Source organism: Silurus aristotelis (genome assembly GCF_946808225.1).
Source record: "Silurus aristotelis genome assembly, chromosome: 25".
NCBI lineage: Eukaryota > Metazoa > Chordata > Actinopteri > Siluriformes > Siluridae > Silurus > Silurus aristotelis.
Genome location: NC_139598.1, coordinates 15,710,929 through 15,728,983, shown reverse-complemented (window position 1 = coordinate 15,728,983; position 18,055 = coordinate 15,710,929). Strand labels below are relative to the sequence as shown.

General features: G+C 38.0%; 1 protein-coding gene across 1 annotated transcript in view; it reads right to left on the bottom strand.

Annotated features, from left to right (window-relative positions):
• Positions 1-13,746: 13,746 nt before the first annotated feature.
• Positions 13,747-18,055, bottom strand: part of LOC310720118 (uncharacterized protein) — a 16,566-nt gene continuing 12,257 nt past the window's right edge. The window contains exon 3 of the mRNA XM_083530463.1: positions 13,747-14,781. Within this exon, the coding sequence (XP_083386589.1) occupies positions 13,769-14,781 (1,013 nt within the window). The 3' untranslated portion in view covers positions 13,747-13,768. The remainder of the gene's footprint in view (positions 14,782-18,055) is intronic.

Genomic DNA, 18,055 nt, shown 5'->3' with positions numbered 1-18,055 from the left:
CTCATAAACAAAAAGAGTGACACGTGCAAACAAGCAATCACTGGAGTGCAGTGGTTGATAGTAAACTGCAGAATTTAGTGCTAAATCCGGACAGATTTTAGCACAAGCAGGATATAATTTGGCAGTGATCATTTCTTTTTCAAAGATTATTTCTGGCTTCCAGCTAAGGGATATAAAGCTAAAATACTATACTAAACTGCAGTCCTATAAGTACTCAAGCTACAGCAGGCTAATATGCACTTTATTATAACCCTAGATAATAATAATGTTTCCAGATTGTTCCCAGAAGCTGAAACTACAGCTTCGAACTCTATAATCCCATTACCATTAATGTCAATGTTTGCCAACAGTCATGACATGAATTTTTTCATTTGGAGAGATTAAAATATTTTTTTGGTCATTATGGTTTGTCATCGCACAGTCCAAGTTTTCAGATGGTGACCCAAATTCGCATCAACTCCGCTGAGCATTCGCTTTGAATCGAAAGGCCAGACTGCCAGCCGTAATTACGAACGTTCACATGGTGTGAATCTTGTTGAAATTGCAGGCATTTTTTTATTTTTATTAATCCACACATTTCAGGGGGCCAAAAGTAATTGGCTGCTTTATTGTATCTTAGGACAGCTGGGTGTGGGTGTAGTTACGCTACTGAAAAAAGTCTCCAGGTGATTGTGGGTGTATCTGTGTATCCATTCAAACAACACGAGGACCAAAGAAATGTGACATAATGTGGCAAAAATGGTTCGTACTTAGTAAAGGATCAAGTAAAAGGCTAGACCATTTAAACGCTAATCAGCACAGAGTTAGGACAGGTAGCAAGAATGACAAAATGTATATGATAGACATTCTTGTAAGGTTATTTCTAAGTAATTAGCTTTCCTTATTGCGCATTAGATGTCGAATGATGTTAATATCCAATGTACAATATAGACTTTCTGTTGAGTTTCCTTGCTAAATAGGACATGCTAAGCAAAGTTGCGTCTCAAATTCTTCACTCTGTCTCTTTATAAAAATCATTTAGCGTTTTATTCCATGGGAAAGACAATAAAACGTGTTTAAAACACAATCCTCGTGCAATTTAACACTTGGCTAACACACCAAAAAAAAAAACGCTCTGACCGGATTGACATGCTCTCCATTATGGTTTTTGTGGGTTTCTATGGCCTCTCTTTGCATGTGTGTGACTTTGGATTAGATTTTCGACAGAGCGCCAGGTTTCCGTGCGTTCAGAATTCATTTATACGCTTTGACTAATACTACCGCTGTTTTGACCATGTGCCAGGAAGCCATGAAATAGCCAGGAATTTCGTTTCAATAGAGAATGAGAAAATTCTCTATTGAAAACAACTGCATGATCTGCACAATTAAATCGACAAGAGTGATGCATTAATGGATTTCTCATGGATGCTAGACTGTAGTAGGAGTGCGGATGGCATTTGGAATGTGTTATTTAACTCTTTTAAACATGGCAATCTTGGCATGTTAATAACTTTGTATTGCCAGGAGTAATGATGTTTTATCTTATAAATCCTGAGTAACATTTCTGTTTGTTCTCCTGCTTTAAAATTCTGTCAGCTGTCTAATTGATATCGCTGAGATCAGAGTGTAGCAAGATTTAAGAAACTGGAGAAAAAATGTGATCATGATTAGATGATTCTGTACATATCAGCTGATCTGGAGAGTTAGCAGCTAATTGCACTCTAAAGCCATATTATCATGCTAAGTATTTCTGTAGCTAGCTACACTATAATGGCAACAGTATTGGGTCACCTTTTCAATAGTCTGGTATGTGATTTTTGTTCATAAAGCACATTTGAAGTTGAAGTTTGAAGTTCACAAATTGTTAGCGCATCATGGTATACGGTCTCTTCGAGTCACACTGCTAAAACGCCATCGCCATGACTTACACAAAAACTTCCCTAGTTGGATTGTTCCTCCCTGCTGCCTTAGATAATCACCTTCCATCCCGGTTGAACAATCCACAAGTAAAGCACATGGCATTGTACCTAATGAGCTAGTCTTTAAGAGGAATAAAGTGCAGTCGCATGTGTCCTCCCTCAGGATGCAGCTCATCCCTCCAATAATAGCTCGAGCCCGAGCAGAGACTGGTGACATTTCAGGTGCTGCTGTTCCATGATGTAGCTGGGAAACGTCCTAAAAACAACATCCTGACATCATATTTTGAGAAAGTCAAATGAAAAAAAGTGAGACATTTTGCTCGATGATCTCTGGGGATCCGAAAGCACACGGACGAGCTTCAGGAGCGATAAGCGGAACGTGATCGTAGACATGCAAGACCTATTTCAAAATCCTGCCTTTGTATCTATTAGATGGGAAATCATTTTTGCCTACTCTATCTGGGTTGGATGAGTGTGGGAGAAGGAGGTGTTTTCATGAAGAAGGTGAAGATGAGCTGGGTGAATATGTTAGGTAGAGAAGATACAAAAATGTCTATGATGATTGGTTCATTTATCCTGGTCAAGGTCATGGTGGATTCAGGAGTCCATCCAAAGAAACAGTGTGAACTCTAAAGATGGATTATTAAAGCTTATAGCAATTAATTCACAGGGTTTTTTTTTTTTTTATAAAAAAACACACAAAGGTCATACTTTTTATATGTTTACATTTACACTTAATGTTAATGTGGAATGGCAGTAAAACAAGTTACTTCCTGTTTTCACTAGCACTATAGCAGCTGTACAGATGATCCCTTTAGCAGCATCTTTACTTTTTCCTCTTTCTTAAAAGATTTTTTTATATAAAATTTCATCTTATAATCTAACTAAGAAGCAATAAAAAATAAAAAGACATTTTTATGCTTTACAAATGTGTCACAAAAACATCCATAACAATGGATACTCCTTCTCTGAATATAAAATAAATTAATAAAAAATACTTCACAATATCAACTACTATTAATATTTAATAATAATCGATTAGAGATTTAATTACAAGCAGAACTCCTCTAAGAGCAGCTGTTATTCACAAATAAACCCCTTCTGACCATTTAGATTCACTGAATTAAGAATTAAAAAAATGAATTTTATAGTGCTTTTAACAATGGATGTAATAATTATTAAACAAAAATGTAATATAAATAAAGTCTAAGGTGATTGTGGTGGGAAAAAAACTCCTTAGATGGTATGAGGAATAGAGGAACCAGACTCAAAAAGGGAACTCAACCTTATTTAGGTGACGCCAAGAGTGTGATTATAAATACAGTCAGATGAAGTTATAGAACTGGGAGCAACTAAATTCGCTAAATATCTAAGATCATTATGGATTCAACACCAACTCCTCCATGCCAGAGCCTTTAAATGTTTCATGATGTAAAAACAGAATATGTAGAATGTTATGTTAAAAGTCTTGATTAAGCGGTTATTCATCCTCAAAGTCTAAGGTCTAAAATCTCCATGAAGTAGGATCCAACTAGAGCTGGAACATCTCTAGATGGCTCAGAATCCTTGCGGCATCGGTATCTTCTCTTTGAAGGTCGGAAATCTTCATCAGGAGGAATACAAAGGTAGCTGGAACATCTCTAGATTCCTGGGGATCCTCGCGGAGTCGACATCCTCTTTTTTAAGTTGCGAAATATGGACTTGGATACCTCAGATGCCTTAAAGTCTACAGCTACAGTACAGTTAAAAAAATCATCTCGTCAAGACCCTCACTGATGTAATGCACATGTCGATTTTTTTAACCAATCTAGAAATAGTTCTTAAGGTTGCAACCATTATTGAAATCATTTCTGAGCAAAGACAGTGGCTGTTATGCATGCTCTTGCCTGAGGTTTTTTTTTTTATCTTCAATCCAAAGCGCATTTGCTCTCTCTGCTGGTATTGACGGGTAAAGAGAGGAAAGCTTCTGGGCCTCCGGTTGAGGAAAATGCGGAGAGCATGTTTACATGTGTGTGTTTGTGAAGATTCTCAGTGATGGTACGGCCAGGAAATATCTAGTGCCAACAGATTTCACTTGGAAGCAAACAAACACATGGACAGCTGTGCAGAGAGAATGGACTGAGGTCTAGACTGACTAGCTAAATAAAAAATCTAAATTCATTATAAACTACATAATGAGAAAAAGGTGGGCACTAACGAAATACACATACTTAGTTTCTTTACTTAGGTACATTTTTCTGGTATTAGTACTTTTAAATTTTTCTTGCAACTTTAGTTTCAATCATGATCAATAGTTTTTATTCGCATTGCACAACGTTTTTTAGCCAATCAACCTATTTCTAGTTATTGCATTGTTTTTTCAATCTGCCACTGGTGGCTCTCACACACCACAGATTTAGTCTAATTTACAAAGCTCACAATGTGCATGGCAGAAGGTAGTAAGAAGTCTGGGGTTCACGTGGATGAGACAGAGGGAGTCAGTGATGTAAACATGACTGAGAACAGAGACTTTCCTGATCATCATCATCATCTTCTCTCTGCTTGTGTTCTAGATGGTGGATCTTCAGTCTGGATACATTCATTAGACAACAAAAAGTTAAATTATTTTGTTTTAATATGTTAATATGATGTGAGGTTCAGTTTCCAGCATGACACTAAAACAGGTAGTAATAATGGCTACTTTTTACTGAAGTACATGTCAGAGCCCAAACTTCTTTACGTTAACTTGAATGAAAAAGTGTAGTCAGTAACTTTTACTCTTTTAAACATGAGACTCTGTACTTTTTGTGCTCTAGAACAGCGGTCCCCAACCTTTTTTGCGCCACAGACCGGTTTAATGTCGGACAATATTTTCACGGACCGGCCTTTAAAGTGTGGCGTATAAATACAACTAAATAAAATGATTCGATCGCCATAAAAATAGAATTTTCTAAATATAATAATAGACGTGAATCCTTTGTTTTTTGTTCATTTTGTTTGCTTGGGGGTTTGAATTTAGCGGTAATGTATTATGTGTTAGGGGCCGGAGCAGCCCCTTTAAGAAGGTAACGGATGGAGATAAGACATGTGACCGAGGCATCATGACATGCAACAAGAGTGAGTCATAGACAGATGTGGCGGAGGGAATCCGGTAATTTTCCAAAACAAAACATCGTTCACAATCAGATAATAAATAAAATGGAAATAATAAGTTCTATATTCTTTCTGTGCGGCCTGGCACCAATTGACCCGGGGGTTGGGGACCACTGCTTTAGAACATTCTCTGCCGATTTTCATATTTTTGTTTTGTTTTGTCAAAATTACGAGAAAATTAAGAAAGCAAGAATGCATGTCCTTTTAGGACTTCCTGAAGTTTCTAAAGTTTTATGAGAAATCATTTGTCAGAAAATGAACATATAACAATTTTCAACACTTTTTTATTTATTATACCGATCATTAAAAAAATGAATGGGCTCCTCCTCAGACTGTTACAAATGAACTACAGGTAGCCCCTGACTTGCCTAATAGATAGGGACCAGAAAAGTGTTCGTAAGTTGTTTATTCATAATTCGAGAAGCGTGAAACTTACATGTCTCGGTTGCACAATGCATGCCTGCCAGGAGTTCTTCTTCTCCTCCGTTTTATTGCGGCATTGTAAAATCTCAAAAGCACAGATTTTGAAAAAAAATTTTAAATATATTTTAATTTCCTTTGTTTGTTTGTGTTTTTGGGTGGCCATGGCCGTGTTCGTATCTCCGAAAATTCGTAAGTCAGCCATTCGTAGGTCGGGGGCTGACTGTATATGCAAACAAACCCAAAACAAGATTCCAGGTCAAGGTCAAAAACATTCACTGGGTCAGACGACCAGCACACATAATAAATCAGCAGAGTTAAGGAGGGAAAGTCTAAACCAGGGACTTGAACACAGAAATAACTAGGCTTGGTACATCCTGAGAGCAAGAGCAAACAGAGCGTAAACTTCGCAAATTAATGAATGAGAGTGTTTTAAATTCTCCTTTAAATGAGTGTGTGTGGGAATGGGTGTGAGGTTTGGGTTTTTGTAGGCCACACAGGTTGCTGGGAGTTAGAGTCCAGCTGAGACCTGACATTACTAAGACACAATAGATTTATTTTTAGTCTAGACTATGTGGGCTATTTAACCTGTGTGAAGTTTGCCGTATTTATAGACGTCTGCATAAAGATATTTTCTGCCTCTGGTCGAATTTTTACCATGATGAAACTCTGGCTATTGGCGCTTCCGAAAAATTCAGGAAAGATGGATAGTATAGCGTACCGCACTGCGTGTGGAGGCTAAATATTATCGCCAAGTGTATTCCATTACGTTTGGAGTTTACCCCATGTGCAGGATCTCTAATGGGAAAACAGTGTTCGGAATTCAACAAACCACTCCATCTAAGCTTAACTCATGTTTATTCATGACTCTGCGATTTTTTTTTTTTCCTGCCGAGAACACGGAGACTTACAAGGCAGTGAAGACTTGCTCCAGGCAATGTCAACCTCTATGCAAATGAAGAGCGTGCTCGGTGGTTAACCGCAGCCAACTTATTCATCAAAAAATTAACCATAATTTAACCCTGAGCTTGTTCTCAGTTAATCATTTTTAAATGCGCAAATGCGAGGCAGCCCCCAGATGTAATCGCAGGCTTGGCTGAGAGAGGAACCCGAACGCCTTATAAGCACTGTATACATCGAGCAAACACAACAATATTGCTTGATAGCAGAGGCCCTCGTTGACCCTGTATGGTCCACTTAAAAAAACCTGTCTTTTATTACCTAGTGTGAGCGTTCAGGTGTGTTAAGAACCTTTGCTCTGGATTATTCTCATTGGACAAACCAAATGTAGCACATTGTAGAAAAAACACATTGAAAATAAAAATTCTTAAATATATATAAATATTTCTCATAGCTTTTTGTATTTTCAGTTTTGATAATAAAGTATTGGCACTATAATCCTAGCTTGTTGACCAAAATACAGTGAGGAAAATAAGTATTTAAACACCCTGCTATTTTGCAAGTTCTCCCACTTAGAAATCATGGAGGGGTCTGAAATTGTCATCGTAGGTGCATGTCCACTGTGAGAGACATAATCTAAAAAAAAAAAATCCAGAAATCACAATATATGATTTTTAAACTATTTATTTGTATGATACAGCTGCAAATAAGTATTTGAACACCTGAGAAAGTCAATGTTAATATTTGGTACAGGAGCCTTTGTTTGCAGTTACAGAGGTCAAACGTTTCCTGTAGTTTTTCACCAGGTTTGCACACACTGCAGGAGGGATTTTGGCCCACTCCTCCACACAGATCTTCTCTAGATCAGTCAGGTTTCTGGCCTGTCGCTGAGAAACACGGAGTTTGAGCTCCCTCCAAAGATTCTCTATTGGGTTTAGGTCTGGAGACTGGCTAGGCCACGCCAGAACCTTGATATGCTTCTTACAGAGCCACTCCTTGGTTATCCTGTCTGTGTGCTTCAGGTCATTGTCATGTTGGAAGACCCAGCCTCGACCCATCTTCAATGCTCTAACTGAGGGAAGGAGGTTATTCCCCAAAATCTCGCAATACATGGCCCTGGTCATCCTCTCCTTAATACAGTGCAGTTGCCCTGTCCCATGTACAGAAAAACACCCCCAAAGCATGATGCTACCACCTCCATGCTTCACAGTAGGGATGGTGTTCTTGGGATGGTACTCATCATTCTTCTTCCTCCAAACACATTTAGTGGAATTATGACCCAAAAGTTCTATTTTGGTCTCATCTGACCACATGACTTTCTCCCATGACTCCTCTGGATCATCCAAATGGTCATTGGGAAACTTATGACGTGCCTGGACATGTGCTGGTTTAAGCAGGGGAACCTTCCGTGCCATGCATGATTTTAAACCATGATGTCTTAGTGTATTAGCAACAGTAACCTTGGAAACGGTGGTCCCAGCTCTTTTCAGGTCATTGACCAGCTCCTCCCGTGTAGTTCTGGGCTGATTTCTCACCTTCTTTAGGATCATTGAGACCCCACGAGGTGAGATCTTGCATGGAGCCCCAGTCCGAGGGAGATTGACAGTCATGTTTAGCTTCTTCCATTTTCTAATGATTGCTCCAACAGTGGACCTTTTTTCACCAAGCTGCTTGGCAATTTCCCCGTAGCCCTTTCCAGCCTTGTGGAGGTGTACAATTTTGTCTCTAGTGTCTTTGGACAGCTCTTTGGTCTTGGCCATGTTAGTAGTTGGATTCTTACTGATTGTATGGGGTGGACAGGTGTCTTTATGCAGCTAACGACCTCAAACAGGTGCATCTAATTTAGGATAATAAATGTAGTGGAGGTGGACATTTTAAAGGCAGACTAACAGGGCTTTGAGGGTCAGAATTCTAGCTGATAGACAGGTGTTCAAATACTTATTTTCAGCTGTATCATACAAATAAATAGTTTAAAAATCATATATTGTGATTTCTAGATTTTTTTTTTTAGATTATGTCTCCCAGTGGACATGCACCTACGATGAAAATTTCAGACCCCTCCATGATTTCTAAGTGGGAGAACTTGCAAAATAGCAGGGTGTTCCAATACTTATTTTCCTCACTGTATCTGTTTATAGTCGGTGCTAAAAATAAATTTTTTAAAATTACAAAAGTATTTGGACACCTACATTTTTTTTTTTTACCATATGTGGTTCTTTCCCTAACTTTTACAACAAATTTAAAGGCACAGAAATGTATAAAATATGTACATGGATTACAGTGGAAGATTATGAGTGGCCCACTATAGAGCTCTGATCTCAACCCTATTGAACACTTTTTGGATAAAGTGGAACGCTGACTGCGCCCTTCTCACCCTACATCAGTACTTGACTTCACTAATGCCCTTGTGGCCGAATGAATAGAAATCTTCACAAGCGCACTCCAATATCTAGTGGAACAACTTTCCTGAAGAGTAATGTTACTATTAAATTAAATGGGAACTAAATGTGGAATGGGATGTTTAAAAGCAGATAAAAATCTAGTGGTGGACAGTAAGGAAATCAATTTGTTACTGTACTTTAGTAGCTTTTTTTGCTTTTCTGTACTGTACTGAAGTTTTTCCATTTGGGGAGACTTTTACTGTAACTTTACTACATTTTAAAGTCAAATATCTTTCATTTTACCATATTGTGAAATCAGTCGTTTATTTTTAGTTATGAGTGAATAAAAACGTAAATGGTCAAAAACGCCAACCAGGCCCGCGTGTGCACCCTGTATTCAATTTGTTTTAATTGGCGCTTGGTTTATCTACTTATCACCAACATACGGTTCGGAATCAGTTCAACAGCAAGCAGAACATATCAAGAGGAACAAATTAATGAAATGAAAGAAACTCGAACTCGCCACAACATCCGTGGCCTTATTTGTGCGACATTTCTTAAGTAGTTGTAAAGAAGGTTTTGGTTTCATGATCATTTTAATAGACACCAATCAGTGTTTAAATAATTAATATTAATCTATTAATAGTCGGTGTGCTGAGAGTAGCATTAGAGTCCTTTCACATAAACTGAGAATTATGAGTCTTGTGACAAAAATCATAAAAATAACATAATAAATCATAGTACTTTGGATGCTTAAATACATTCATTCATTTTCTCCCGCTTATCCGTAATTCGGGTCGCGGGGGCAGCAGTCTAAGCAGGCCCCCGCCTTCAACTGCTGCCCAATCCTCACAGCACCATTCCTTACAGTCCCTCCTGCAGGTGGTGAGCCCACGGGAAGGCGGCCCCACGTCACGGACCTTGATATTTCCCTCATAAGGGACCCCCGGAGCATAGAGGGTTAAGGGCCTTGCTCAAGGGCCCAAGAGTGGCAGCCTGGCGATACCGGGGCTTGAACCCCAGACCTTCCGATCGGCAACCCAGCGCCTTAACCGCTGGAGCCACCACTCCCCCTGCTTAAATACATTTGACGGGAAATACTTTTGTACATTTACTTAAGTAAAAGTTTAAAGGGAGCACTTTAAATTTTTCTGAAATCATATTTACTGTGTGTATATCTCCTTTAATTCAAGTACATGGTTTGTGTGTTCTTCCACCACTGTACAAATGGTCTATATATATTATATTTTCTATATAAAGTATATGTATCATTATGTAATTGTTAAATGGTGTAGCTTTTTGTCAGACGAGTCTCTGGTGTCAGTAAGGTAAAGCGGAGTTGCATTTTTTTCTCTTCAAGAGGAAGTAAGGAAACAAAACGAACATATTCCATTGACAACCCATGACATTTTATTAAAAAAATTATTTGAGAGGAAAAAAGTCCAGTTATATAGTAAATAAGTTGTAATTTGATGTAATTTGAACGCTGATGTAGTACATGGGGAAAGAAACACTTCAGGACATGCTGTTAACATCAACATTGGGTTTGTAAGAGTAATCCAGTTGTACAGTGGGCCGCATCATACTACTTCATCGTTTATTTTTTTGTATTATGAGCACATGATGAAATATTTTTAACCTTATGAATCCTGTGGAAAATGTTATCAATCTTCTTGATCTTACACTGAATATTTTAGCTTCCTTTAAAAAAAAAATGCTTGAAACAATCAATAAGAAACTAGTGTGAGATACATGTGTGTCTACAATATGCAAGTCTGACTAAAATATGTAAATCAAACTGTGCTGCACCCATAATCCTTCACGGAATCTTTCCTGTTTTCAGTTCTAAAAGTCAGGAAGTGATACTGGATAGAAGATGAGTCAGAAGTCGTCACACAGTGATGAGGTTCTTCTGCTGTTGGTTTCTCCATGGTAAAAGTAGCACAACATTAGCTCAATGTTGGACAGTGTATCTTTGCAAAACTCAAATTCACAAACAACTTTTCCCTCAAGATAATAATGAGGATTCATCCTTAGTGAACTGTTATTACAGCCAGCTGTTTGGGGGCACTTTTTGCATTGATTTGGGATCTTTATAGCTAACAGCTGCTGTGTTTGCCTAAAGTGAGTTTACTTGTATATGTGCAGTGTATACACAGTATATAGCATTTTTGGACACCCAACTATAAGATTTGTATGTGTTTTGTTCTACATTTAGTCTCTTTTTGCTGTTATAATAACCTCCACTATTATCTGATGTTCCACTAGATTTTGGAGTGTGCTTGTGGGGATTTGTGCAAACTACTGGTGCAGTCAATGCTCCACTTCATCCCAAAGGTGTTCAATAAGGTTAAGGTCAGAGCTCTCTAGCAGGGTACTGAAAATCTTTCACTGTATCCCATGTACAGTATGCATATGTTTATGAAGCTCGCTTTGTGCAAAGGGGCATTCTCCTGCTGAAACAGGTTTGGGTCTCCTAGTTTAAGCAAAGAGAAACAATTATTTTATATGCAGAGACATCTTATACAGTTGTGTGACTTTAACTTTGTGGCAACAGTTTGGGAACAGTCACATATGGATGGAAAAATCAGGTGTCCCAATGTCTACAGTATATATTTACAATATATACAGTATCTATATTAGGAGTGTAACGGTATAAGTATTCATACTTAAAAGTTTCTGTACACACACACACACACACACACACACACACACACACACACACACACACACACACACAGCAAGGAATTACTTTTCTTTTAAACCTGGCATTTGTTAGTGTTTACATTTTGTACTCAGTGTCAGAAACAAGATAGCAAACATTCCTCTGAATCATTACTTTAATGATTTAACTAGGGAACATTATCTCTTTCTGTTTGGTGTTGTTGGTATTCAATTAAAGCTGTCTTGTAACATCTAGATGAAAAAGCTTTAACATTTGGTGAGGTATTAAAAACAGTCTCTCTACAGTGAGAATTATAAACTGACTGTATAAATAGAAAAAATAGAAGAAGCTAAAGCTATGGCTTTACAGAAAATGTCTGTCAACCTCAATTAAAAAAATTAATTATATAAATAAATTAACACTTTGTTGATTGTTAACCAATCAGAATTGAGCACTGAGATGTCTCTTATATATATATATATATATATATATATATATATATATATATATATATATATATATATATATATATATATATATATATATATATATATATATATATTTATTTGTTTGGAACAGCAGGACATTTTTCAATGGCCAAAACCCTTGAATGACCAATACAAACAACAATTATGCACAAATTTGCACGTAAAAAAAAAAGTCAACTTACACTTATTCCCGTGGGCTCACCACCTGCAGGAGGGACCGTAAGGGACCGGTGCTGAGAGGATTGGGCAGCAGTCGAAGGCGGGGGTCTTGACAGCCCGATCCCTGGACACGGAGAAGTGTCTGGGGAATCTGCTTAGACTGCTGCCCCCCGCGACCCGAATTACGGATAAGCGGGAGAAGATGAAATGAAATGATGATGAACTTACACTTAATAATTTATGTGCTTTCAAGATTTACATTTCATACTAATAAAGAGAAAACCGAGCAATGAATACAGTACATATCCAACAACAGGGGAAATTTATTAGAACTGCCATTTTACTGTGACAAACAATAATCTGCGTTCAATTCCAACTCTCCCTGGGTATTTTCTCTTTCAAGCAACAAAATTATGTATTGGGACATTTTGCATTCGCTAACAGGCTACAGACAATAAATTATAAATAATGTCTTTCCCATGTATGAAACTCGATGAGGCACAAAACTAAAGCCCTTGTGCATTCGGTTGTCGCCGCGTGTACTTAGTAGATCACATGCGCGCACACACGTATACGTACACACACATAGCCCAAGATGAGCAATCAAAGACAATAACCTTATCCAAATATTTATTGGGTTCATAAATCATAACTCATGCACCAGCATCCTGTAGGGAGATTCGAGACGGTTATGAGCAAGAGGGAAATATACTATAAAATTTTTACGATGCCGTAGAGGGCCCGGAATGGACGGCAGACATTACAATAAGCAATATACTCCTCATGGTTCGGCAAAAAACACGTTAAGTAATGACAGCTAATTTCAGTCTGCGCCTGATGAATTGCTCTTTGCAGCAGGGTGGACACGATAATCAGGCTTTGCCGCTGTAAGATTTAAAGAGTTTTGATTAAAAACAAGGTGTAATGGTTTATTGTAATTTGTTCCTTTGCTTTTTATTGATGACATTCTTTATTTTTTTACATTTTTTGTTTTGTTTTGAGGTATGAAAGGTTTAGAGTTTTTGTCATTTTCCTAGTTTCTGAACTAAGTTAGAATGTGGAAAAATTGAAAGGCTTTTTGTGTGAATGTGTGTGTGTGTGCACACATATCTCATTTTTTCCCTTTCTCTCTCAAATAACGTCTGGTGTTAGCTCCTGGTTCCTCATCTATTGTTCATTTTTCCAAGAACCAAATAACCTGCAAATATTAACACGGAGCAGGTGAAAGAGCGAGTTCTATTGACCCAAGTATTGCCTGCTATTGCAGATCCTTTATCTCCACGCTAAACAAACTGTGACTCTGTGCTTAATCTCCACCCAATCATACTGAACTGTCTAGGTTAAGGGTCCCTTTTTCTGTTTTTTCCCCTCGCCCACCGCTCGATACGCCCGTTGCAGTGCGTGTCTTTCATTCCGGTTGAAGAAGCAAGCCCAAGAAAACATATTCGATGCTTCATAAACCAAAGGCCTTCTGTTTGCAAACACTCGATATATGGCTGTCTTGTGTACAGAGTAGGTTGTATATGATGTCTTTCTTCTCGTCCTGGAGCTCTCATAAATCTCCTATGCAAGGTCTGTTGTCCATGTCCTTATCCTATGCAGGAAGCATATGGGCATTACTTACATAAAGCCATACAGGCATGCTGATTGACCTGTGATAGATCAGGTGTTTGGCTTAGTAGGTAAAAATCCTATAATTGCTCCTGTTCTTGCCCCCAATTTCTGTCAGAGAGCATTAATCTCGCCCGGTAATGGAAATGAGTTTTTGGTACCCTCGTGCCCATCTTTCGGCAGTCTCCAGCAGAAAATCACACTGCTACCTGTTTTTATTCTGTGCCACACCCCCTGTGCCATCGATGCCAGCGTGCTCCGGACAGCTGCCGATGACAGGTAAAAGATTAGAGGATCCAGGCAGGCATTAAAGGTGCTGAGGAGCAATGCCTTGTCTCTCCAGGCAGGGCTGCTTTTGGAGAAGTATCCCACCACGTGCGAGACATTGTAGGGTCCAAAGCACAGCGCGAACACCAGCAGCGTGCCCAAGGCGAGTCCAATGGCTCGGAGCTTCCTCCGTCTGCCGATGTTTGGCAAACGCGACAGGATGCGAATAAAGTTGACGTAGCAGAACGTACAGATGAGCAGCGGGATACAGAACAGCACGATACACAGTTCCAAGCGTACAGGCAGCAGAATGCGCAACTGGGCATCCGTGAACTCCTCGTAGCACACATTCCGAGGCGGTGGGCCCATCCCAGCAGGATTGTAGTATGGCACTATGTAGACGATGCTAAGATGGAGCATGGAGAGCATCCAGAGGAAGAGTGAGGCCACCACGGCGTAAACGGGCCGTCGCCTCAGCGAATGCTGGATGGGGAAAGCAACTCCCAGGTAGCGCTCGACACTTACTGCGGTGAGAAAAAACACGCTATTGTAGATGGTCATGTAGAAGATAAAGCCAGACAGCGGGCAAAGAAAGTAGGGCATGTTCCAGTGCATACCATCGACTGCTTCTTGCATCTTAAAAGGCAGGACAAGAAGGAATAAGAGGTCGGAGATGGTCAGGTTGAGGAGGAGGATGTCGATCGGCACTGGCTTTCTCCAGACTTTGCTGCTGAACGTGTAGAAAGCCAGGATGTTGCTCGGGAAGCCTGTGATGAAGGTGATGATGTAGACTGACAGGCAAAGGATGGTCTCACACTGCTGCATGGCTTGCTTACGGAAAGAGCAATCTAGCAGGATGCCTCACCTCATTTTTTTCAATTCTAAAAAGCATAATAAGAAGAAATGCATTTAGGACACAGGAGCTTTAGGAGGAACAGAAGTGAAGCCAAGCAAACATGTACATAGGATATCATAATGCACTAATTAGCATTATTTTATAAGCAACGATTTGGTGCATTGGCAATCAAGCAAACTCTACTATATCTCTTCCATCGTTGTGAATCAAATAGATAATGGGCACTAATTGCAGGTAGGAACTAAAGTTGTCATTGGGAACATGATTCAATGTTACACCACAGTTCTGGTCTGAACTAATTTTTCTTTATTACCCTGGTGGTCTAGTGGTTAGGATGTGGCACTCTCACCGCTGCAGCCCTTGTTCGATCCCTGGTAAGGCTCAACACTCTCCTACTCATTTATGTTGCATGTGAGTGACTTTTTAGCACTGCTGCCCTCATTATCGGTCCAAAAATACCCCAAATAGATTCCGAAAACTTTAAAAACCTACTTTTGTTGAAGCTGAATAAAAAATATTGCCCCAAAATCATAATCACAGTTTTACTTTCAAAAATGATTAACTTTTTGTATTTCTCCATTGAATTCGAATTATTCTTTTCTTTTATGACATGATACTGTAATTGTATTGGTTAATTGAAGATACCTTTTTAAAAGATTGTTTTATCACTGTTTTTTTTTTTTTTTAACGACTTATTTGATCTTCACTTCATTCTGACATGTTAAAGAGGCTCTTATGTTCATTCTGGTTAATGCAATGTTGAGGTGTAGAATTTAATTTGTATTTTATGAAATAAAACCTCACAAATTAACTGTTTTTTTGCTTTTGTGTGACAATAAGTACATCTTCGAGCCTGCATTCGATATGAGTCAAATTTTCAAGTATTGTGCAAATCAGATTTTTGATTTTTACTCAAATTATATTGAAATGGGTTATTAGTAATGGAATAAGTTTTGCAATAAGGTACACTATATTGCCAAAAGTATTGGGTCACCTGCTCATAAGTATATGTGATTTTTGAGCATTACATTCTACATTTAGTCCTAATTTGCTCTCATAAATTCCTCCACTCTTCTCTTCTTCTCCACGAGATTTTGTAGCGTGCTTATGGATATTTGTGTTCATCAGCCATAAGGGTATTTTGAAAGGCAGGTACTGATGTCGCTGCGGAGGCCTGGGGTGCAGTTAACATTTCAATTCACCCCAAATGTGTTCAGTTGATCAAAGCTCTATAACAGGCCACTCAAGATCTTCCTCTCCAAAGCATGTAAACCAAATCTTCAAGGAGCTCACTTCGTGCACAGGGGCATTGCCATGCTGGAACAGTTTTGGGTTTCCAGGTTTAAGTGAATGCCAAATTTCATTATAGAACATCTAAAGACAGTCGAGTGCCTCCAGCTTTGTGGTAATAGTTTGGAAAATAACCACATATAGCAAGAAAGCTCAGGTGGCCCAATACTTTTGGCAATATAATGTATCTATACTTTTACTCAAGTATGATTTTCGGGTACTCTTTATACATCTACCAAAAAACACAAAGTAGAATATGTTTCTTCTGCTTGCCACTGTCCCTGAAACTGTGGCTCATTGTGCCATGTCACTTTTCCTATTGTGAACACGGGAACACCAATGAACAAACGAATATCAGACCAACATCTGATATGACTTCGATAAATCTATTCATTATTCTACCTTTGATGTAAGTCCAACATTGTCATTTTGCAGTGGAGTAAAACAGACGTCTGTTTTATTTTAGAAGACATATCCCACTGTGTGTCATAGTCGACTGCTGGAGCACTGCCACGTTTCGGGGGTTGGGATCGTTTCATTGGATCAAAGCAAACAGTTGAGATCCTGATCCTGTGTCTGCTAAGCCTGAGTTCCAGAAATGTTACAGTGCAATAAACACTTAGCTGTCAGTTCCGGGTCATCTGTAATCTAAGCGATAATATTTAATGTAATATTCATTCAGAGGTAAACACGCAATATATACAGTGCTCTAATGGGTCAGGGATTCTGTTGAAAATATTGTGATGGTATGGTTATTTTGACTTTTAAATCCTGGTGAGGATATTTGTCTTAGAGCATATTATTCATTAACTCCAGACAGAAATGTCTGGTGTTGCATAAGGTAGGATGTCCAAACAGTTTCATTCAGTTATCAAATAATTTTTAAGTTAATGGTTGAGTTTATAGCTTCCTTCGAGCTTAGGTATCTTTCGCAACAAGTTTTCGAAGGTTTTATTAAGGAGCCCTTAGAATTTATGGATTGCATTTTTTTGCCATTAAATTAATATTTAAAATATTCAAAATAGTCCAGGGTTCAAGGTTTGATTTTTCTGGGGAGATCTAAAGAAGCTGCTTGAAGCTGCTTTAACAGCACTCTAATTACTATAATGGTTTAGTTAAATTCTTTAAATATCCTATTTATTAGGAAAACTCCATTATAGGGTTCCTTCAGACAAATAAACGACATCTAAATTCGACATTTTTCTATTTTTCGAAGAATCTTAAATAAAATATATTGTTCAAATGTCATATCATTTATATTCTAAACTGATCTTTAAAAAGTTTATTTTTATGTATAAAACTGTATAAAAGTTTTATTGGTTCTGTCAGAGGAACAAAAGGGATTTGAAATGGATTTTCCCATGAATAAATTGTCTTTAAATCATGTTCAATTAATTTATTGTGTAGTGTATTTGATAGCTTCTTATACAGTTATGGTTCACAGCTTCTTTAAAGTTCTACTTTAAAACCTAGATTAGACCTCTTTGGGAGTTCTGAAGTTTATGAACAAAGTAAAAAAACCTTCAGGGTTTTTCAAGAATGTAGGTTAAATAAATTGCCTCAAATGTCATTTAATTAATAGAGTCAATGATTCGTCAAATAGTTTTTCTGTATAATTAACCCCTATAGGACAACACACCACAGTAGAATCTTTAAGGAGAGAAAAGTGAAGAATGCAATTTAAATGCATTTGAATTAAACGTGTGTTCATCAGACGGCTCTGTTGAATTGTGTGTAAGGGTTCTAGTTCATCTAGTTCATCATAAGATTTTTGATTGTATTAGTTAGAATGTAATTGAATGAAAATGGCAAGTATTATATAGCAAAAATGTATTATACAGAAAAACAATTTTATATATATAAAATGATCAATTGTACATATGTAGTTTGGATATGCCGTTTACATCAATTGTGTCAATTTTTATTTAATGAATATAGCAGTGATAATATTGTAAAATAAATAAATACAATTACTTTAACTTTTATCG